At 54.4% G+C, this 22,503-nt stretch overlaps 1 protein-coding gene across 6 annotated transcripts in view; it reads left to right on the forward strand.

Annotated features, from left to right (window-relative positions):
- Tbx5 (T-box transcription factor 5) overlaps positions 1 to 22,503 on the forward strand; it is an 80,028-nt gene that overhangs the window by 19,244 nt on the left and 38,281 nt on the right. Inside the window, exons 1-3 of one of the 6 annotated variants that reach the window (XM_058579896.1) lie at positions 14,318 to 14,689; positions 18,693 to 18,872; positions 20,675 to 20,769. In XM_058579896.1, coding sequence (XP_058435879.1) covers positions 18,726 to 18,872; positions 20,675 to 20,769 — 242 coding nt within the window. In that variant the 5' untranslated portion in view covers positions 14,318 to 14,689; positions 18,693 to 18,725. Of the gene's footprint in view, positions 1 to 14,317; positions 14,690 to 16,398; positions 17,020 to 18,687; positions 18,873 to 20,674; positions 20,770 to 22,503 lie in introns of those variants that run through there. The other 5 variants (XM_046446253.2, XM_046446252.2, XM_058579895.1 and 2 more) reach the window with 5 other exon arrangements.

Genomic DNA, 22,503 nt, shown 5'->3' on the forward strand with positions numbered 1-22,503 from the left:
CTTATTTAATCCTCTCAGTAATCCTAGGAGGCAGGTACTGTTATGTCTGTTGTGCAGAAGAGGAAAGCAGGACCAGAGAGGTTTCATAATTTACCCACAATTTAGTGATTGTCTTGGCTCTGTGCTGAGCCATGACCTAATCAAGGTCTGCACAAAACTCCATTCTACATGCACTCTCGTGTTGGGGACCCCCCTTGCCACCACTCCTTCCCCAAGCCCCCAGAAGACCAAGAGCCATCAGGCTGCTGCTCTTTCGGTGCTGTGGCTGCAGTCAGATGTGGACGAGGCTCGACAAGGGCCCGAAGGAACCAGTGACCACGTGCCCTCCCAGCAACTGACTCTCCCGACTTCTGAGATGCACAGGCTGAGCTGCAGCTGGGGACAGGGATGGCCCAGCTCAGCCCAGGTCCACGCAGATGATGATGACTTGGAGCTCAAAGGTCAACATCAAGGTGAAAGGCCTGTGTTCAGATTTCCTGCCCCTCGGGCTTGGGCCACTTTTTGAAGGAGGAGCTGTAGGTCAGCTCTGAGCACGACTGACCTCCCCGAGGGCACACTGCATCCTTGGGCTCTAGGGTTCTCTTTTTAGGGGTGTGAGAGGGGGAAAATTAGGCTCTGGCATAAACAAAGGGGGAAGAGGATGTTGTCCTGGGGTTGGTGTGGGCTGAGCCCACGGCTTCTTTAATCAAAATGTAGGCTGTTCCAGGTAAATGGCCGAACGCTCCTAGGACACGGGTCAAATCGTGTTTGTCCCTTGTTTCTCTGAATACATGGCAACGTGGCTGCTTTAGGAGCCGTGGGGTGACAGGTTGCCCTGCTGAATTTCCCAGAGACCCCAGAGACCCGAGTTCTCTGCAGCAGGAACCTCGGGTGATTGGTCCAGTTCAACCAGCCTCAGCTCTGGGGACCACACCACAGTGTGTCCCTGTTTTTCTATTCTTTAAACTCAGGATGGCAGGCACAAAGCAGGCCTTCCTGTCCTTTAGCTATCTCCCTGACAGACGAGGAGTCCTATAATTATCTTCATTTTAGATATAAGGAAACCCAGGCTCAGAGAGCTGGCTAACCTGACAGCTGTCACAGCCAGGACTTGAACCCAGATCTCTGGACTCCACAAGCCACCCTACTGTTTGTGACTTTGTGCTAGGGACCCTCGTTTCCGCCACAGGACTTTAAACACATTTCTTCTCCCATCCAGCCTGCGTTACAGTGGAGGAGGCTCACGCTCAGAAGGAGTAGGGTCCATCATGAGGGAAAGATCCAGGTGGGAGCGTCCACCCCTGGTGGTCTTCTTCCACCATCTGTTTCAAAAGCCCTGACAACCGGGCATGGCTACAGTGAGGCCGCTCTGGTCCATGGCTGTGGATTTCAGTGATCAGGACGCTGGCAAAGTGCCACGTGTCTGGACACGCTCTGTGGGCCAGCCCAGACGGCAAGGACCCCCTTGTTACGGGTTGAATCCTGTCTCCTCCCAAATTCATCTGCTGCAGTCCCGACTCCCCCGAGGATTTCAGAATGTGACCTCATTTGGAAATAGGGACTTTATAGAGGTAATTAAGCTGAAATGAAGTCATTAGGATAGGCTCTAATCCAATATGACTTGTACCCCTATAAAAAGGGAAAATGTGGACACAGACAGGCACTCAGGGAGAAGGCCCTGTCCAGATGGAGGCAGAGACTGGAGCCAGGCACCAAGGAATGCCAAGGAGTCCAGCACCCGCCGGGAGAGGGGAGAGGGAGGAGCAGGTGCTCGTCCTAACTCTCAGTAGGAACCAACCCTGCCAACGCCCAGACTCTGGACTTTGGCCCCCATAAGTGTGAGACAATAAATTTCTCTTGTTTAAACCACTTTATTATGAAAGCCCTGGGATACAGCTCTTGGCAGGGCAAGAGGGTGCCCCGAGGGTCCTGAGGGTGACCCTCATTGTAGGCAATCACTCCTACGGTGGCGATGTTGGCGGCTTTGGTGACCAGGTGTCCAGGGAGACTTGGGGGTGGTCCGCTTCAAGCTTGCCCCTACTCAGGAAGTCAGAGAGCAAACCTGATTAGGGTCAGAGCTCTCTCTGCTCAGAGGACCACTTGACTTTTATCTGTGCATCTGGAAGCATGTGCCATGTTTACCAGCACCCAGGGGAAAACAGAAAGCATATCTCTCTCTCTCTCTCTCTCTCTCTCTCTCTCTCTCTCTCTCTCTCTCTCTCTCTCTCTCTCTCTCTCTCTCACACACACACACACACACACACGATTGTTTTTAGTTACAAGTTCAATATCAGATACTGATCTAGATCAACGGTTGCACCAAGTTAATTACAATAGCTAACATTTATATCTCCCTTGCCTGATACTTTTCATTTATTTTCTCATTCGAACCTTCACAACCATAAGGAGATACAATTATTATCTTCCTTTGGCAGATGAAAAAGCAAAGGCTGTCAGGCCACCTGGTCACCAGAGGTAACAAGATGATGACCAGTAGTGCTAAGATTTCCATCCTTGCCAGGCACAGTGGCACACGCCTGTAATCCCAGTGGCTCGGGAGGCTGAGGCAGGAGGATCACGAGCTCAAAGCCAGGCACAGCAAAAGCGAGGCCCTAAGCAACTCAGTGAGACCCTGTCTCCAAATAAAATAGGACTGGGGAGGTGGCTCAGTGGTCAGGTGGCCCTGAGTTCAGCCGCTGGTACCAAAAAAAAAAAAATGTTTTTCATTCTTAACGTTCTAAACCCAATAGAGAGAGACAGAGACCTTTTCTTCTCATTATTTTTGGCCAAAGTCCTACAGCAACCTCTGATTGGATAGAATTTGGACACATGCCTACGGTTGGACCAATCACGGTAGCTGGGGGATGGAATATGCTAATTGGATACCCGCTGAATAATGAGAGGGAGCTGCAGCCAGAGGCGGAAATCAGAAGCACCAAACTATTTCCGATGTTTTAATAATTAACCCTTGAAATTAAATCCAGGGCCTGGAATTTTGCAACGGAAACCTTGAAACTCCCTTCCTTAGCAAAAATCAGAATGTGGAGCTCGTCCCTAGCTTAGGGCCCTCTATGGGTCATCTATGGCTGCAATCATGCCCCGTGACAAACACCCGCAGCCTTACAGCAATAAGCATTTATTTATGCTTAAGAGTCTATGGGTAGCAGGATGGGTGAGCCAGCCGGGGTTGGGGTGTTTATGGTCAGCTGTGGCTCAGCTGCAGTGGACCAAGGGGCTTTGTTGATTTGGCTGGACTGGGTAGACTCAGCTCCCGGCCTCCTCCTCCTCCTCCTCCACAGGCCAGCCCACAGGGGGAAGGTGGAGGGACAGCAGGCAGACACGCAAGGTGTCCAGTTGGTTACCATCCTATTAGCAAAGCAAGTCACTGAGGCCACTTCCAGCCTCAACGTGGGGGAGGATGATCCGAGAGCAAAACTGGACCACTAAATGCAATTGACCTTCCACGGACCTCAAACAGCCTCTTTCCTTTTCTGGATGGGGAGCAATCAGGAAGTGAGAATCACGCTGTGGCTCCCAGCCCCTGACTCTGGCCGCGTCATCACCAAATACTAGGACCACAAGCAGAGGTCCCCCTCTGTCCCCCTCAGCCTTTCAGCCATTCACTTGATGAGCATTTCTTGCTGGTCTGGGGCTGGGAGACCATAATCACACAGTCTCGCCCGGAAAGGGGTGTCTCCCGGGCGGACACAGGCCTGGGAGGCAGTGGTTACAACTTGGGTTGTTAAGTGGCCAAGCAGAGATAGAGCCACAGAGCTGTAGGGGCCCAGGGAGGGCCCTGCCCCATGATAACAAGTTTGCCAAGGAGCAGCTGCTCCCCTCCTCTCCTCCCACCCCCAAACCGGGGCCAGGGCCGCCTGGGCCCTTTGGAGCAGGCCATGAGTGTTTCTGGCCTCCTCCTCTGTTCTCCCACTACCTCTCTTTCCCAGAAACCTTGGCCAGCTACTGCTTGCAGATACTAGGAAGTTGGTAGTAGAGAGACTAGTTTAGAAAAGAAATGTGTTTGGGACAGCACAGAAAATGGCCCTCTTGGCTATTTAAATCCCCCCCTCCCAGCAGGAACCCGGTTCTTCTTCCTGTCCACCCAGGGAAACCAGGAGGTCAGGGCATGGGACACGGGCCAGGACCATCAGCTAGAAATGGTTCTTTCTTTTTTGCCTGCGACGGGTGCGCACCCTGGATGCATAAATCCTTTATTTTACTTTTATTATTATTATAGCTCAGGGTCCAGTATGGGCCATAAATGGATTTAAGAGGCTGCTAGAGTATAGAATTTAATACAGTTGGCATCATTAAATAGTGCCACAGCTTACCACCGCTCCTCTCCCGTCCCCTCTCACCTCCCTCCCGACTCCTGGTGAAGAGTCCCTGGGGCAGCCTTCCCAGGGGAAAGGGCAGGGGGGAGCCAAGCAGAGCTAAGAGGCCAGGGGGGACGGCTGGAGTCACCTTTCCCAGGGTGTCCGTAACCCTTGTGGAGAGGGCACTGGGCAAATGACCAATTAGGGACACTTGGGGAGATGGGACAGTGCTTTCCAGATAAGCAGGGGGTTATCAGCCTATAAAAATACCACTTTCACTTATCTGCTGGTTTCTTCTGCGGGCTCCTGGGAAGAGAGAGAAGGGTGCACAAAAACAGAGGCTGAGGATCAGGGAGAGATGCACAGGGACCCAGGGCACTTGGGGCAGGGAGAGGGGAGGCAGCTCTGGAGCAAGGGCCAAGAAACCCCAGCTCCACTGCCAGGGGTTTGTTTTCCCCTCTAAACTTATCACCATTCAGATTTGCATTCTTGCTTTTATTGCAGGGAGTGGGAGGATCCTACAGTCCTGTGTGTTTTATTGATTCCTCCTCTGTTTTGTACATCCCCCCATCCTTGGGTCCTCCTGTGACTCCACCATATGTTTGATTTAACACGATTTATCTAGTGTCGATTATGTAAAAGGCACAGTAAATAAATAAACAAGCTGTAACAAAAACGACAGCTAATGCGTCGGGCTTAGCAGTCGCTGGGTGCTCCAGGCCTTTGCTGGATGGAGTGATTCACTTAATCCTCACAAAAGCCCTTTGGGACAATTACTGTTAGATCCCTTTCATGGATGAGGAAACAAACAAATAACAGAGCAAAAGAATTTCTAATAGTGGCTACCAGTGCTATGAGGAAAATAAAGTAGGGAGATGGGGCCGACAGTGATTGAGAGTTGAGTGAGAAGCTGGACTCCTGGAGGAGAGCTGGGAGCACAAGGAATGGTACATGCAAAGGCCCTGAGGTCAGAATAAATGCTGGTGCAAATGAGGGTCAGAGGAGGAGGTGGGTGGAATGGAGAGGCAAGCAGTGGTCAGGGTAGGAGGCAGGTGGGACAGGCAGGAGCCAGCACCTGCAGGGCCTTAATGACTTGTGGGGATTGGGATTTTATTTTGACTTTTCAGATGCACTTTGCAGGGTGGTGAGTAGGAATAAGACCTTATCTTTGCCTTTTGTGCTCCATACTAGGTGGCTCGGGTGTCCTTGGAGCCTGGGTGAGAGGGTAAGATGTCAGTGTTGGTGGTGAGGCTGGGGCTCCTGTCCTCCCTTAGAGTCTCTGCAATGTGGGTGGCACTGAGGACAGAAGGTGAGGTGCCGGCCTCCAAAGGCCTGGAGAACTTTAGCAACTCCCTCAAATTGTGACATCGTCCATCTCTAAAATTAAAGGGTGGACTGGTGATCATCGGGGGCCTGCAAGGCTCCCAGTCTCTGGGGCGGGAGTCTCTCAAAGCTCCCGGCCTCCCTGGGGATTGACAGGTGGCTTGGGAGGGGCTGGCCTGAGGCTTAAGGGAGCCGCTGGAGATGGGCTTTTCCTGGCCTGACCCACACCCCTCCTTCCTTCCTCCTCCTGATGGGAGGCTCCTCATGCAGGTGGGACCTGCTGAGTGAAGGGGATCCCGCCATGCTCTTGGGAATGACCCACGATTGTGCCCACCCAGTTACTCCCGCCAGGCTGGGAAGGGGCCAGGAATGCCCAGTGGAGCCCTGTGGAGCCATGTTAGAGAGGCGGGCTCCAGGCTGTGACGCCAAAGGCCAGGCACGTGGCTGCGGAGCGTGTCGTGAGCAGGACTGTGACCTTGTGCACACATCCATGTATGTGGCTGAGGCCTTGTGGCTGTTGGGACAGCACACACACAACTGCACACACCACGATGCGTGAGTGTGCGTGTGACTTGGTTGTGCCGTGTGTGTCTGACAGCGAAGAGTGTGTCCCATGGTGTGGCTAATAGTGTGTGATGGTGGGCAAGTGTGACTGGGTGTGTGGCTGAATTGATATGTGCACACTCACAGGTCTGAGCCTGTGGGTAGCTGTGCATGGTCATCATTGTGTGTCTCCATGGGTGACTGAGTCTGTGAGCATGGGACTGGTGGGTGTGTGTGGGTACTGAGTGAGGGGTCTGGGAGTGTGTGTGTGTGTGTGTGTGAGCGCGTGTGTGTGTGGCTGAAGCAGTGTTTTTCTATGGCGTTCATGATGACAACATTTGTGATCGGGTCACGGCGTGTATGTGTGGCCATGTGTGACTTGTTACAAGAACGTGCATGTGACTTACATGTGTAGCATGCATGAACACACGCGTGTGAACATATTTGAACATTTCCTGGGTGTGTGTGTGCCATGCTCTGAAGGACATGGTGCTTGCTTTGAACAGTAAAACTGCCGTCTGTCTCCCAGGCAGAGGTGGTCAAGGACAGAAGTGCTGCAGCCACTTCCAACCCAGGGCAGGCTGGGGGATGGGAGGAGCAGCCAGGGAAGGACTCCTCAGCCCTGGGAAAGGCTCCTCTAGGTGGCTTTTGCCCTGGCATCCAGAGAGCAGCAGAGAAGACACCTTCTGCAGAGCTCCCAGGTCCGCACACCTGTGGGACAAGGTCAAAGGTTGCCTGGGGTGAGCACTTTGGGGGCGACCAGGCTGATGCATCCGATTTCTCGGAACCAACTCCCAGGAGGTGCGTGTGGCCAGGCTTCAGAGTGGAGGAGCGGCCTGAGGGTTGCGGGCAGGTGTGCTCGAACAGGGCAGCGGTGCTGGTTTGAGGCAGGAGGCCGCGACCCTGGCCGCGCCCCCCACACCCCCAGCTTGCATGTCTGCCTGTGGGGATGCCCTTTAGATCCTGCACCCCATACTTACAACCTGCCAGCAGCGTGGGCTTTCCCCAAGCCCCGGGGGACAAGAACAGGGCTGCATTGACAACACTGTCCCCTCTACTCCCAGGCACCTTTCGCCCAGTTCCCAGGAGGCAGCTGTGGAATCTGTTTCCAAATATAGACTCTGGTGGCCCTGCTCCTGCCGACAGCCTCTTGGCCTCCAGAGCCCCGGGGCAGCCCAGAGGCCCCGGCCACCAGGGCTCTGCGTGGAGCTGCTGGAGGAAATAATAAGCACCAAGGGGCTAATGAACCTGGAGGGGAGCCGAGCGCCAGGTTAGGGGCCCAGTGCACGTGTGGGGTGGTAGGTGCACCTCTGGGACAACGCCCTCTGCACACACACCCAGTGTCTGCTGCCAAGACACAGACCCACGCAAACTCACCACCCCCCCCCCCGGGGCCCTTATGCCGGGAGCTCACCAGGACTTTCACAAAAGGAGGTTCACAGGAAAAAAGTCATGGAGATACATATGGAAATGCCCCCTCTTGAGGAAGCAGGCGCCCCACAACACACACCAGCACAAGGGACAGGGGCACATCAAGACCCTCCCCAATGACTCACAGAGAAGCATGTCAGACTCAGCAGCATGGAAGGCCTACAGGAGGGACCCCTCTCAGGGGGTGCCTGGAACCTGGGGCCAGGCTGCAGGTAGATCCCGGGAAGGGCAGGAGTGAGGCAGGGTGGGCCTTGCTCCCAGGGTGCTGGCTCCTGTGTCCTGGGCGTTCAAAGGACTCAGAGCCAGGGGCCAGGTATATTGGGCCTGGGGGGAGGGGGCTGTTGGTGGTGAGGAGCTGGGCAGTGAGAGAAACCCGGAGACACCCCCTAAACACTGAGCCTGGCATCTGCCTTCTGGCCCGGAGAGTGGCTTTGGATTTGGGGGATGCGGCAGCCCCAGGGGAACAACTGTCCCTGAAAGAAGCACTCCCAGGTCAGGAAGGGATACGAATGGAGGAAACCGAAGGAGGATGAGACACAGAGAGCTAGGGCACCTCTGCATCTCCCTCTGAGGTGCTGCTCCCGGATTGGACTCAGAGCCCCCCGTCTTCTAAAGAAGGTCTTCCAAGCCTGGCTTAGCAGCTCTGCGGCCAGAGCAGCCTCTGCCCAGGACCAACCTCAGCAGGAAGAAGGTGCAAAACCGGGAAATCAAGGGCGTGGCTAGGGAGGCTCTAGAACTGGCTTGAGCAGTAATGGGTCCCTCTAGGGAGGCCTGGGGTTCTCCGGGGGGGGGGGGGGGGGGGCTACTGAGGCCTTGAGGCAGCTCAGCTCCAGAAAGCCAGCAGAGCACAGAGAGAAGGGCCAGCCAGGAGCAGCCTTTCCACCCCAAGGGCACCAGCCTGGCCAGGCGGCCCACCCCACGGAGCTCCACGCCTCCCAGGGCCATCGGAGCAGGCTGCAGCAGGCTAGAGCTCAGCTCCTGCGGGTGCTTAGGAAGCAGCTCGGGTTGCTTTCCAGACTCTGCATGAAGGCTCCGAAAAGAACCCCAGGAGAACATGAAGAGCTGGTGCATTTCCAGTAGGGGCTGTGCGACCTTGGGCAAGTCTTCCTCCCTTAGCCTAATTATTTACTTTAAAAAAAAAAAATGAAGTCAAGTACATTTTCTCCTCTCTGCTCTCCATCTCAGCCACCCATCCTGTCTCCTCCCTCCTTCCTGGGGACACTGTGTACTGGCTTAGAGGCTGGGATGAATATAGGCCAGGACTTGGGGACAGAATGCCAAGGTTTGGAAAGGAGAATGTCTTCCATTTTTAAAATCTCATCCTGCTAAATGGCCACCAGCCTGGGCTCTCACCCACCAGCCCTCTTCTGGGTTCTTCTGCTGCCTCAATGGCCGTGGAGTGAAGTGGTGCAGACCGAAGGGATCAGAACCTTTCACCCAGGACACAAGGAGCAACTGTTTTCCGCTTTGGACCGAAGAGAAAAAAAGTGTCCTTTGCCCTCGCTCAACCCACAGACCTCTCTCCCTGCTTCCTTCTCTGGCTAGTTGAGGAGCCCTGTCTTGTAGAGGTGCTCCAGCTCCAGAGTCGGATGGCCTGGGTTCAAATCCCACCAGACTAGGGGTGGCAAGAGCCCCAGAAGTCTCTCCAGTGAAGTTGGGGGGGGGTGGAAGCCCCTCCTCACAGAGCTATTTAGAGCTAAATGACTGAGCGAGGTCAGTGCTCCAACAGCTCTTGCTGGCCTGCTATAAACCTGAACTCCAACGGCCCCTCCAGGGCTAACAGATTCAGGAGCCTACAGAATCCCATGTCCTACAACAAAGCAGGATTCTTCTGGAAACATGAATGGGAAATGCTGGGGAAGAAAGAAGACTGGGGTCCTGGGTTAGGGACAAGGACCTGTGCAGGCTGCCTCCAGGATGGAACAGAGTGGGCTGGGGGCACTATCAAGCCAGCCGGGGGCTTGGGCGACATTAGATGTCTTTCCCAATCAGTTCTGAGAGGCAGGGGGCCACAGCAGAATGGAATGAGGCTGGGGGTACCCGGCAGAGGCGGTGCTCCCATTCCTTGGCAAAGGAGTTTGACGGCACCATGGCCTGGGTCCTGGGCCCTGGGTCCCTTCTCCCTTCTGCCCGGCTCTTCCTTTTCCTTAATCCCTGCCAAGTTGGGCCAGTCAGAGCTGGGCAGCACCCTGGTTCTCGCTGCCTCCGCAGGGGACACAGCAGGTTTGGTCTGTATTGTCTTCTGTCCCCTCACAAAAGAAAGCAAGCCACTTTCCCCTCCCTCCCTGGTAGATTCGAGAAGGAATGCAACCAAATATATTATTTTAATGTATTTCTATTACATCCACATGGAAAGTCTTCTCTCCAAAAGGAAAAGGAGTGGCATTTACTCTTTCCCTGAGATCCTGCAAACCGCGCTGACACCATTTCTAGTTAAATTACTCCAAGGAGCTTTAAGAGTGACTTGGGAGGATAAGGGGAGTCCACAGCAAGAGGGTGGTGGTGGTGCAAAGAGCCTCGCTGCGACTCCTGAAGTCCCAGGTCCCTGGCTGAGGGTCCCCGGCCTCGGTTCCCGCTAAGGTATCCCAGCTCCCAGCGCCCGTCCCCCAGCTCATCACTCTTAACTCAAGGGCGGCTTTTGCTCAAGATTTGAACCTAAGGGGCGCTAAGCTTCGATTTTCTCCCCTGCTGAAAAAAGATGAGTTTAGCCGGTTTTGTGGCACCCACCGAAGCTGCAGCTCCGGAAAGGCAAGAGCAGCCAGCGGAAGCGCCCTCAGGCCCCAGGACGCGCTGCGAAGTGCGCGATTGTGCTCCGCAGTCCCATTGTTGTGACTCCGGGGTTGCCATGGTGACCAGGAAACCCAGTGCCCTTGCGGAAACAATCACCAGGAACTTGTCCACCGGGAACCTCGGTCACTTGCACCCCGCGGCGAGCCTGTGGGCTTCACCCCAGTGTTTCCCGGGTGGGACTTGGGAGAAATGAGGCCTCTCGGGTTCCCGCTTCCAGATCCTTCTATCCGGGATGCTCTCAAAGGCCAGAAACCCCGGCACCAGGAAGCCAGAGAGGACCAGCTGGGGCGCTGGAGGCAGGGGCTGATGGGGAAGAAAAATTAGAGGTCTCGACCGATCAATTCCTTCGGTGACGGATCCTTCCACTTTGGGGTTTGGCCGCCCTCGTCACCCGCACCCCCACCCACCTCCCTTCACCTCCTCGAGGTCATTACTAGAGTTTTCACTCTCAGCTCCAGCCAGGGTGGCCGTCTCCACCTCTCTGGCGCGTCAGCGCCCCTCTGCCCCTCTGGCAGCGCCGCCAGAACCCTCCTGTTTGGCACATTTCTCTCAGAGAAAGAGCAACAAGGGCCACCAAGATGAGCCGTGCAGATTGGGCGGGCTAGGCCAGGGCCAACGAGGCAGTGTTTGGGGTTCTCTTGCCTGGAGTAGGCTCAAATCCTAAAACCTAATCAGACTTTTCGGGAATGTTCGAAATCAACGGCCTGTGCCTTCGAATCACTGGGTGGAGTTGGGAGATATGAGGCTGAGCTTTCCTAAAGGGGTGATTATTCCATGATTGCTGTCTCCTTTGTTTTCTTTGTCCCCTATAAGTTATGGACCTCTTCAGGACGACTCAGAGAGAGATCCATACCCCTTCACCCCTTAAATACAGTGTTTTATGAAAACTTGGGATCGAATTCTCTCCAGTGGGGACATTGTGCTCTTTGGGGCCAGGCTGGCTGGAAAGAGGCCTGTAGGTGGCCAGCATTGGAGCATCAAGCTTCGTCTCTGGTTTTGAATCCAGCCCTTTGAGCAAGCTTAACACGTGTGGATTTAATTTCCCTTTCTTTCTTTCCCCCCCTCCTCCCACCCTGTAAGGGAACAAGAAAAATAGTCTGCCGTGTCGACAGCGCGACACTGTTCCGTTTGCCAAAGAAAATTTGTCTTTCCAGAGCCCCAGAGATCAGTGGGCTCCCAAGTTTCCATCCCACCCTTCAGTTGAGGGAGAAGGTATCCAGACAGACCCCTGCCGGCACCCCAGAACACCAGAACACGATGTATTAGCCTCAGTCTCCATCTTACAAACTCAGAGCCTTGGAATTCAGTGTGTTTTCTCCTACACTTTTGGGGTTGCTCATGGTGAAGACAAGGTACCGCCACCCAGAGGACTTTTAGCGGGTTCTGGCTGCAGAGATGGTTGGGAGTTTTCGGGTTCATTGCAGCCTACAGATGTTCTGGATTCTCTCAGCTTAGATCCTAACTCTTCTCCCCTGGTGATCCCCCAAATTGAATGGGGCAAGAACAAGGGGATCCGTCACTATCAAGCACCACTTACCGCTGCCTTCTTGGCTCTTGGGGAGCGTGCAAATCCCCAGCATTTGTGTTCTCTCAGCTGGGTCTCTACAATGAATTCCTGCTTCCATTTTTTTATTTTGTTACACCTTAGCAGGAAGGAGAAACCCTCCCAACTTGGGGAGCAGGGAGGAATATTTCTTAAGCACACAAATATGGAGAGCGGCAACAATATTTCTTGGTGGCAATATTGGACGGGGATATTGCATGTTAATAACAGTCAGTGGTACTCTTCCCACCGATTTCAGGTCAAAACAGAGGAAAGTAAAAGCTGAATGAAATATTGGAAAGGAAGAGATTGTGGTCCTGAAATAAACAGAATAGAGCCAGATTTCAGTAGGGGAGAGGGAAATGACCTTCGGAAGAAAGAGAATTTCCCATCCTCAGCCTGACCCTTTCCTTGCAAAATGAGTCGGTCAAAGTTGAGTTTTGTTTCTATTGTTATAATTTTCCCAGTCCCGTAAGCACTTCTTTCTACTTTAGAGACCCCTGTGAAGCCGAGACAGGGACACCATGGGGACAGAAAGGGAAGGGACTGTATGCTTAAGTGTATTTTCTTTGGGGAAGAAAAACAATGTGGTAGTTTTGAATGCAACTTTCTTAAAAATGGAGGGAAAAAATGGAAAAGATCTATAGCAATCGCTCCCTGTGTTTTTTTTTTTCTTTAATTTAAAAATAGAATCATAGGCTTTCCTATCCATGCAGTATTAAAGTCAGGGCAGGACTTTTGCAAAAAAGGAGGGCAGACAGCACACTTCTGAAAGGAAGATGGGGCAGGTCTGGGGAGGGCGGTGTGTTGCGGCGGGATGGAGAGAGAGTGCACTGTTCAAGTGGCCGGGGAAAGAACGGAGGCGAAAAATCTCCCTGAAGTCTTTCCTTGGCTCTCCCTGCGGTGGGGGCTCCGGGGCTGTGATGCTGGCATTGTAGAGAGAGAGACCTTTTCGTACTGATCCAGGTGTTTGTGTCCGAAATAAAAGGGAAGCTCGCTCCCCGCCGGAGGTGGCCTTCCCCTTCCCGGCCCTGCGGGGCCTAGGCCTCGGCTTCTGGCCCATCTCTGCCCAGACGTCGACTGGGAGCTCATCAGAATGGGGCTTGGGCTGAAGCTTTCGGGTCCCATTCTTGGGATCCGGGAGAAAACGTTACACACACCAGGCCTCGGATTGGGGGAAAGTTACTAATTTGGGAAACGAAAGCGAAGCTCCGCGAAGCCACTGCAGCCTGGCCGCGAGGAGGGACGCGGATCGGGCTCGCTGGAAGCAGCCAAGGTCTGCGGCCCGGTCGGCCCGGGCGCCCGCAGAAGCCACTGCCCACTCTCCCCAAGGGCCTGACCTTGGCCCGGGCCGCTGCTCTGCCAACTGCGTCCTCCACATTTCGCAGCCGCTGCAATCCCGGGTAGACCCGGCCTGCAGCCAGCTCATGCTTCCGAAAACCCTAGGGGTTGGGGGCGCGCAAAACCCAGGATCGAACCCCGAAGCTAAGGACGAGCCGAAATTCAGACGTCCGGCTCCCTCGGGGCCCCTGGGCGGGAACTTACCCTTGCGGAAGGCCTGGCGATCGCTGGCTCCGCTGGGCAGGCCTAAGCTCCTTGCTTGGCGCCGCCAGGGGCGTCTACGCGGTGCCTTTCCGCAACCCAACTCAGAGGGTTTCCAAATGCGTGCAAAAGCTTGCGGACGTCCACGCGTCTTAGCCATTAGGCCCATTGCTCACATTAGAAATAATTGTTATTACACAACAAAATAGGGTGTCTCGTCCCTCCGCGGGACCTGGCGCGATTATTTTTTCTCTGCAGAAATCACCCCTGTCCACCCCACCCCCACCCCACCACCCACTCGAACCCCTCCCCCGCCGGGCCAAATTGCATCCCCAGACCTGGTTAAAGGAGCTTTCGCAGAAGGGCCTTTCCCCGCTGCAAGACACATTGCGGGCGAACTCCTTTCTGCCTGGGAACTTCTCTGTCTGGTTCCCCCTTGGTGAGAGCCCAGTCCTGACTGCCAGGCAGGTCGGCAATCGGGCGCTCAGGTCTCGCGTACCAAACACGACTGGCTAGAGGGGCGCCTGGACATTCATTTGACAACTGCTCCTCCTCTGGAAAAAAAAAATAACAAGTACGTTTTAAATACTAAGAATCCCTTGTCTCCTGCAAGGGTCCTCAGTTCTCCCCGAAACAACTCGATTTCTGTCCAGTGGGGGCCGAGGTGGACTCCCAGCCCACTTTGTTATCCCCTCCTCTCCCCCTCGCTGAGAAAATCGATCTTGGCTCTATTCGTGTCTTATGGTCACCACCCCCATTGCCCCGGAGAGCACGGGATTTGTTTATTTCTTTATTTATTCCCCGGGGCCAAGGCGTCCGGGACTGGTGGCCTCAAAGATCCAGGACTGAGAGACGAAGATGGAGAGAAATTAACCTCCAGCCGCTGCCCCCCAGTCAAGCGTGACAGTGCGCGGGCCGGTTGCGTGGCTCATGACGTCTCTGAGTCCTATAGGTGCAGCGGCTGGTGAGATAGTCGGTATCGCCTGGTTGCCTCTTTATTTTATTGGGGTATGCCTGGTAATAAACAGTAATATTTAATTTGTCGGAGACCACAAACCAACTACAAGCTGGGAGGTGCCGTGTTCCTCTTGACAGACCCTAGAAGAAGGCCTGACCTTAAAAGATTTCTTTTTCGGGGTGCTTTCAAAGTTCTTCACCTGAGCCCCTGCCTCAGGGAGGCGTCCCTGCTGCCTTCTGGAAAGAAGAGGTGGGATTTTTGGAGGTGAGTGTGGACCTGGCGACTTGGGATGGGGGGATAGATTTCTCTCCTAATTTCCTCTGCTGGCGGATCTCTGCTTCCCACCCCAATTCTGCCTTGTTGGGTGCCCCCACCCAGCTCTGCTGCTGTTCCCGAGCAAGACAGGAAGGCACCCTCTTGCATTTTGCCTACGGTGTGTCACCTGGCAAGAATGGATCCCCCCCCCCCCAACCACCAGGTTTAAAAATCCGATTTTGCCCAGTGGCAGACAGCAAGCATATAGCTAAGCTCCAGGAATGAAGTGAATCTGGCTGGGCTATTACTTGGGGGAGTCCAGATTTTTTCTCTCTTGGGAAGGGCCTACAGATTATTTATGGGAATTAATTTCATCCGCAAATCTCTACGAATTTAAAGGGATTGGAGAGATCTTTCTGGATTTCCCCTTCCTTCCAGCAGAGACGTGGAAATTCAGGCTCATTCTGATAGCATCGCTGGTGTCCACCCTTGGCCCGAGGTTGCCTCCTTAGCCTCTGAGCTGACATTCTGGGAGAGCGGAGGTGTTTGCACAAATAAACAAATTGCCTTAGCCAAGGTCTATTTGAAAACAAACCCAGAAGGTGGAGAGTTGCTTTACTCCCAAGTTGCCCCACATCTAGGGTTGGACAGTCCACTTTGGAATTTTGCAGTGGTGACCTGACCTGGGAAATTGGCAGAGCAGTCACAGAGGGCCACACCACTGGTCTCTGGGTCATTTCTGCTCCCTACATCCTTCCCTCCAGATCTCGATTTTCTGGACCTGAGTCCCTAATTAGAGTCCCAAACAAGAACAGGGGCACACTATGGGAAAACAGAGGAACTCCTGACATTTCTTCCAAGCACCCAGACTTGGTGCCCCAGTCTGGGTCGGCTCACACGGAGACCTCTTGTGTTTATGCTTCTATTGGCCTCTTCAACTGAACCTCAAAATACTGCATTTCAGAGAGGGACAGGGAGAGGAGTGCACGAAGATGCAGACCCAGACAGTTTCCAATGATGGCTTGATTATGTTAATAAAACCGGGCACTGCCTTGTGTACATGTCCAGCCAGGACAGCCTGCTGACCCTGGCAGAAGGGTGGGGGGGATGGAGGCTGGGGACTGATGGCGATTTCTTGGCATCTGTGATCTTGGCCCCCATCCCAGTGCACCTTCACTCTGCCTCACCCACAGTCATTTAGAGTGGGGGTGAGAAGTTGGGGGCGGAGGAGAGATGTCAGGGTAGCCACCCTGGCTCTGTCCAGCTAGGTGGGGGTCACACAGTTTTCCCTCTGAGGCCAACTCTGGAGACAGGATGCGGGCTTCAGAGGCCCGTTCCATGGTGTGTGTGTGTGTGTGTGTATGTGTGTGTGTGTGCATGCGCGCACACTCCTGGTGTGTTCAGACTCAGTCCTGTGCAAGGCCAGTCGCTGAAATTACTGTACTTCCCCGATAGAAGCGGGGCTGGGTTTACCAGGATTTGTGAAGGCTTTTTTCTTTTCTTTCTTTTCTTGTGCAGCCACTGCTGGTCTAGAGCAACGGAGATGGATGAAGGTTGGGGAGGGGGCAAAGAGGAGGGGACCATTGCCAGGTCTGAGGTTGAGAGTCCTGTTGTGATTTGAATGTTCGGGAAATCTAGTGGAAAAGTGGAAAAGGTGGTGGAGGAGGGTGGAGGGTGGGGGGAGAGGGAGAGAGAGAGAGAGAGAGAGAGAGAGAGAGAGAGAGAGAGAGAGAAGGGGCAGGCAGTGTTTGGTGGGAGCTAGTTGGATAGGCAATTTCAGTACTTTGTAAGCATCAAGGCAATTCAACGTCACTGAACTCAGCAAAGTTGGCTTGTATTTCTGAAAGAGAGAGAGAGAGAGAGAGAGAGAGAGAGAGAGAGAGAGAGAGAGACTGACTCTGACTCTTACCTCAAATTCCGGAACTTTAACCCTGAAAGCGGTGTTCAGAGAAGGACTTGGACAATTCCCCACGGCTTTCTCTTGTCTCCCAACTTTCCCTCCCTGGGGGTGCAAGGGAGGATTCCGCGATGAGGTTCTAAGGTTGCTGGCACTCCCAGAGCTGCTGTTTTGTATTTTTCGGAGCCCTTGTGGCGCCTGACAAGTCGGAGCCCTTTAGGAGAGCAATCGCACACCGAGGAGGTGTGTGTTGGAGGTGGGCAGGCGCCGCCGAGACTCCAGCGGTGGGTGCTCCTTTGTAGGCAGCAGTAGGCGCTAGGCTGGGCAAGCAGTCCCCAGCGTAAACCTCGGAGTCACCATGCCTGCACCCCCACCTCGCCGCCGGCTTGCCTGCTAGGAGCCAGGAGGGAATGTGGTGAACGCACCGGCTCCTCCGAGCGAGGTAATGGTCCCCGCAGATGGCCCGGGAGACTCGGGAGGGAGCCTGCTGGCGCGGAGTCCGCTTGCAGAGGCGCGAATGGCGGACTGCAGCCTTCCCTGCGTCTTGCAGCGCCCGGCTCGCAGAGGGTTTGCGTGGCCGGAGATGCCGGGCGAGTGCAGCCCGGGAGGCGGCCGCGGCTCGGGGAGAGGCGTTGAGGCTTGCAGGACGCGCGGCCTGGTTCTGTCAAACCGCATCTTGTTCGTCTCCGCCAGCCCCGAGCTCCCCCGGACCCTGGCAAGGGCGCGCGGTGGAATTCTCTCCGGGATCCGCAGTGAATGGGAGCGTGGGGGTGGGGGGCGCCGGCCCTGCGTTCTTTTGTTGTAAGCAGGCTGCCGGAGCTCCTAGAACTGCCTCCCCCAAATCCCCAAGGCCGAGGGGAAGGAAGCTGCTTGGAGGTTTGGCCTCAGAAGCTGTCCTTCTCGGTCCCGTGTTTAGGTCTGAGCCATTACAGACCAGGGAAATTCAACCGCTTGCCTAAGCATATGCTGCGGGGACTGTCGTTTGCACCCCTTTCCCAAAATCTTGCCGTGCTTCGAGGCAGGGTGGTGGTGAAGGTGGTGGGAATCCCTCCTTGGAAATGTGGAGGAGATTGGAAGCAGACAGACCCATCCCGGCTCCAACGGCCTTGTGGCAGCGATTTTGCGGGTTCCATCCTCTTACGCCTGCGACCCCGGGCCGCTCTCCCCACCGCGGCAGAACGCGAGACCCATTCAACGCCTGGAGCCCAGGATTTATGCGGGACCGATTTTGTCCCCTCCAACCCCGAGCCAGTCCTGCCTGCCGTTTCAGCGAGCCAGGCCAGGCTGCAGCTTGGAGACGCTCCCCTCGGCCTGGACGCTTGAAAAAATACCCAGCGCGGAGAGCCGAGCAAGCCGGGAGAACACGCACCCGCGGCCGGCCGCGAAGGAGCGCTGGCGGCCGGCACCGGGTGCTTCTCTCTCTCCGACCTGCAGAGTCGCCGCTTTCCTTCGGGAGCCTTCCGTATGGCTACGTTTTAGTTTTTAAAATAAGTCTTGCTTAGGGTTGGAGCTAAGGGATGACTTTTTTCCTTTTCTTAGAGGACTTTTCATCTTAGGGCCTGTAGCTGATAAAGATGTACACGAATTCTCTTTTGAACCTGGTCTCTCAGTTTGGACATCCTTCCTCGGTTTGGGGGTTTTGCTAGAGGCGGGTTATTGCAAGCATTCTGCCTACTGCAGATAACTATCCCTCTCTTGAGGTTTAATTAAAAAAAATTCCGATGGCCTCCTGCAGTTTGACAAAGAAAAGAAATTCTCAAAAGGAGACTGAGTTTTTGTTTTGTTTTGTATTTGGTTGGTACCCAATGGCTTCCAAAAATACCGACCCTTATCTTTATTGGCTCTTTCAGGAGTTCAGACAAATTTGACGGGCAGCTAGCTTATCGTGGAGAGCCTGCGCAGGGGAGATGGGGGCCTCTCCTCCTCCGGGTCTGACTCGGGTCTTTCGCAAGAGATTGTGCGTGGTCAGAAAGTAATAGTAATAATAATAATAGGACTTTCTGCAGTTTCCTTCAGCTGGGAACCAAGGGGCTGGTGACTGGACACGGGGTCAAACTGCTCCCTCCTGTCGCTGAAGCTGTACTCTCCACTCTCCAACTCTCTCTCTCAGAGCAGAACCTCGCACGGGCACAGGGCCCTGGGCGCACCATGGCCGACGCAGACGAGGGCTTTGGCCTGGCGCACACGCCTCTGGAGCCTGACTCCAAAGACCTGTCCTGTGATTCAAAACCCGAGACTACACTAGGGGTTCCCAGCAAGTCCCCGTCGTCTCCGCAGGCCGCCTTCACCCAGCAGGTAAGCAGACCCTGCACCTGAAGGCCCTTTCCAGACACCAAAGCCTACTGGAGTCCCGCTGGTTTGCTGGATTCCTTCTGCCGGCGCAGGGGAGGGGTGCGGAGCCTAAGGCTTATTATGGTCCATTTTCCTTGTTATTCCCACTGAGTTCCACAGCTGTCTGCCCTGTCTTCCCAAATACCAGTGTATTCCAATGCATTTTATTATGAAATTATCTTTATGGCCTGAGGATTTTTGAAAGCTAGTTAAATTGTTAGAGAAATCTCAATTATCCGGCTTTTTGAGGTCAGCAAACAATAGCCCAGAGAATTCCTGGCCTGCTGCATTAGGTGTAGAATTGGCCCTGAGCGCCTTATTAAGAGCCGGGTCAGCGGCTGCTTCAGGCCGGCATGAGCGATGGCTTGACCCTTCTTTAGATCTCCCGTAGCCTTCCCCGCTGCCTAGACCAGCGCATCGCACCATTTGTCTTGCGGTCGGGGCCTGGCGGGCTAGCGCGCCCTCGCAGGCCAGGCCGAGAGGAGCGCAGGAGGCTGGCCCGAGAGGGCACAGGAAGTCTCGGGCTCGCCTGGCTTGAAGCTGGGCCCCAGCAGAGGGAGGAGCCCTGCCTTGTGCTCCGCGCCCTAACCCCCAGCTCACTGGGTGCACCAGGCGGCCACAAGACCGATGACGGTTTTAAAATGGATGTCACAGACCCGCAAAGCGGTTGACTTGACCAGAAGAGATTGGTACACATAGCTTCAGCCTTCCTTAAATTTCGATGCCCTTCCAGACTTTCTCTTTTGTCTTCCTATTTCAGGAAAACAGGCGTAATATTTACACAGCCTGCAAGCACAGTTAGGGAAACTTATAGACTCATCATCATCCTTAGTATTTTGGTACTGGGGATTGAACCCAGGGCCTTACACAGGCTTTTAAATTAATTTATTATTATTTTTACACTTTGGGACAGGGTCTTGCTAAATCTTGCTAAATCGCCCAGGTTGGCCTGGAACTCAACACCCTGAGTTGCTGGGATGAAGGAAGTACACCCAGGGCTCGGGGCTCAGAATTTTTTCTTTTCTGGAAAAGCAAATCCACTTTTTAGACAATTACCCATGTTTCTAAAGAAAGACTTCATATCTTTTTTTTTTTGCATTGATTTTGCAAAATGACTTTTCGTTGAAAGTGAAAACATTGGTTTCGGCTGTTCCCCATATTCCAAATTGCTAAAAGTGAACAGAGGGCCCAGAAAGGTTATTAAGATAGAATTTGTGTTCTCGACTGTAGCAACATATCATATAATCATAATAAATTTTTTATATTTAAAATTCCTTGTATGTTCTACCATGATGGAGGACAAACATTTATAGGCACATGAGTTGCATATTCATAAGTTTTGCGAGTGGACATATGGATGTCTACAAAGAATGTCCTTGGTGTTTTGTTTTTTTCTAGATTGAGGTCCCCTGTTTCCCAGCTGGAAGTGAATTGAAATTGGCCCATGGGTCCTCCCCACAGTCCTGGAGACCCCTAATATTGGTGATGACTCTCAAACTTTGTGTTGAGGGCATTAGGGGGGCTGTATGACACTGGAGAATCAAGTAATCGTTGGTTGCCCCCTCACAGCTGAGCCAGCACCGGGATTCCTGGGCGGAGGCTCTAGGGTGCTCCAGAGCCCAGACAACTCTGCAGCTGACTGAGGCACTTTTCACCCTCTGAGTCCACAGGCACCAAGGCAGTGGGAGAAGCCGTCTTGCAGTTTGGGAAGAAATGTCCACTGCCACCCAAGCTTCTCACTTGCCATCTTTCTCTTGTGCCTGCAGGGCATGGAAGGAATCAAGGTGTTTCTCCACGAAAGAGAACTGTGGCTGAAATTTCACGAAGTGGGCACAGAAATGATCATAACGAAGGCTGGAAGGTGAGTTGGCTGAGGATCTGGAGGGAGCACAGGGGCGCAGAGGGAGGGAAGAAGAAGAAAAAAATGTGGCGGGGAGCAGGAGAGCATGGAGAGGGAGAGAGGAGCGGGGTCTAGAGAAAGAATTAGCTGGGGGCTGGGGGATAAAATATTTGACTCAATTCTGGTTAAAGAGGCACATTGAGAATCCTTCCACTGGCCCTCAGAAGGATGGGGATACACTCCAAACCCTCAACTCTGGAAGCTGGGTGTTTCTTCCAGCTCATATTTAGGAAGAATAAAAAGCACGGAAGCCATGCTTCTGGACGGATTTGTAGTGAAAGAAAGAAGAGGAAGAATGGAGCGAAGAGAGAAAGGGAAAACAGATCAGGGCTTTGGGTTTCCTAGGTTTCTCGGACTGGATCCCTCGCCCCCACCCGCATCCCCACCCTCCCTGACCTTGGAGTGGTTCCAGCGTCCACCCGATGGCCAAACTCTGAATTGTTGGATGTCTTCGCTACCTCTTCCATTGTTTATAGAACACAGGCGAAGCCTTTGAAACTGAACCGGGGCTCGGTGGAGCTCTATACGCAGACACCGATAAACACGGCCTCTTGGCCAAGACTGGCCCCAGAGTTCCTCTTCAAAGCTCGCGGAGTTGGAGCTGGAAAAGCCAGACTCATGGGGGAGGGGATGGCAGAGTCGTGCCGCTAGCTCTGTGCCTCCCTGTGTGAGAGGGCTCCTGCCCAGGCCTGAGGACATCCCCGCCACCAGCATCCCCGGGCTGGATGGGTCCTCCATGCGGGAAGGGCGGAAGGCCTCGGGTCTGTGCAGAGCGCGCGCGTGGAGCGAGGGAGGCCGGCAGGCCCACGCCGCCGGGGTGTGCGAAGGCGGAGGGTGCAGCTGATTCTGCAGACGCCGCGGTTCCCCTGCTCCAAGCCTCCCACAATAAACTGACAACCGTGACATTTATTATTATTTGAAATTAAACAATGTCGGCTCCTCCGCTCGGCCCAAGGCCGGAGTGAACTGGGAGGCGCGCGATCTGTTTATACCAAGGCACTGAGGTCCTCTTCCCAGTCCGCCGGGGAAGGAAAGCCCGGGCTGGGATCCTTTCCCCCCTTGCCGGAGCCGAGGATGTAACTATAAAAGGCCTGCGAAGTCTCCTGCGCCTCCGCCTCCAGCCAGGCGCGCTGCTCGGCCAGATAAACACCGAGGCTTAGGGAGAGGCCTCGGCTCACCCTGCCCGCCAGCGCGGAGCCAGCCCAGGACCAGCATCTGGTCCTTTCGCCCCAGTTCAGCCGGGAGGAGCCTTGCTTCCCGGGGCTTACAACTCACGAGGCGGGATGAGAGCGTGGAGTGCGCCCCGCGCCCAGAAGTAGCCGGCACCAGGCTGCTGCGCGCATCGGCTTTCCGCCCACCGACCCCAGGTCAGGCCCCAGCTCTTGCTGCAACCAAATCTGGATAGATTTGGAATTTCTTTGCCGAGGGCCAAGGAACCTAGACTGCCCCAGGCGCCTTGGGGAAGTGTGGCGTTTAAGAATGAACTCCCGCTGGAGACCCCGTGGGGCTGACCCACCGAGTTAAACTGGGAACCGCCGCTAATCCCCGCCCCTGATGGCGGACAACAAAAGCCAGGACCCAGGGCAGATGCACACCCACGGGCTGCGTGTCCCTAGGGCGCACACCTCGGTGTCTACTGACACTGCAGTCATGCACCTGGACAGATAGAAGGGGGCTAGGTTTGACCCCAGTCCT

Source organism: Marmota monax, unplaced genomic scaffold, assembly GCF_021218885.2.
Source record: "Marmota monax isolate L192 unplaced genomic scaffold, Marmota_monax_Labrador192_F-V1.1 WCK01_AAM20220418_F8-fsc00092, whole genome shotgun sequence".
Lineage (NCBI taxonomy): Eukaryota > Metazoa > Chordata > Mammalia > Rodentia > Sciuridae > Marmota > Marmota monax.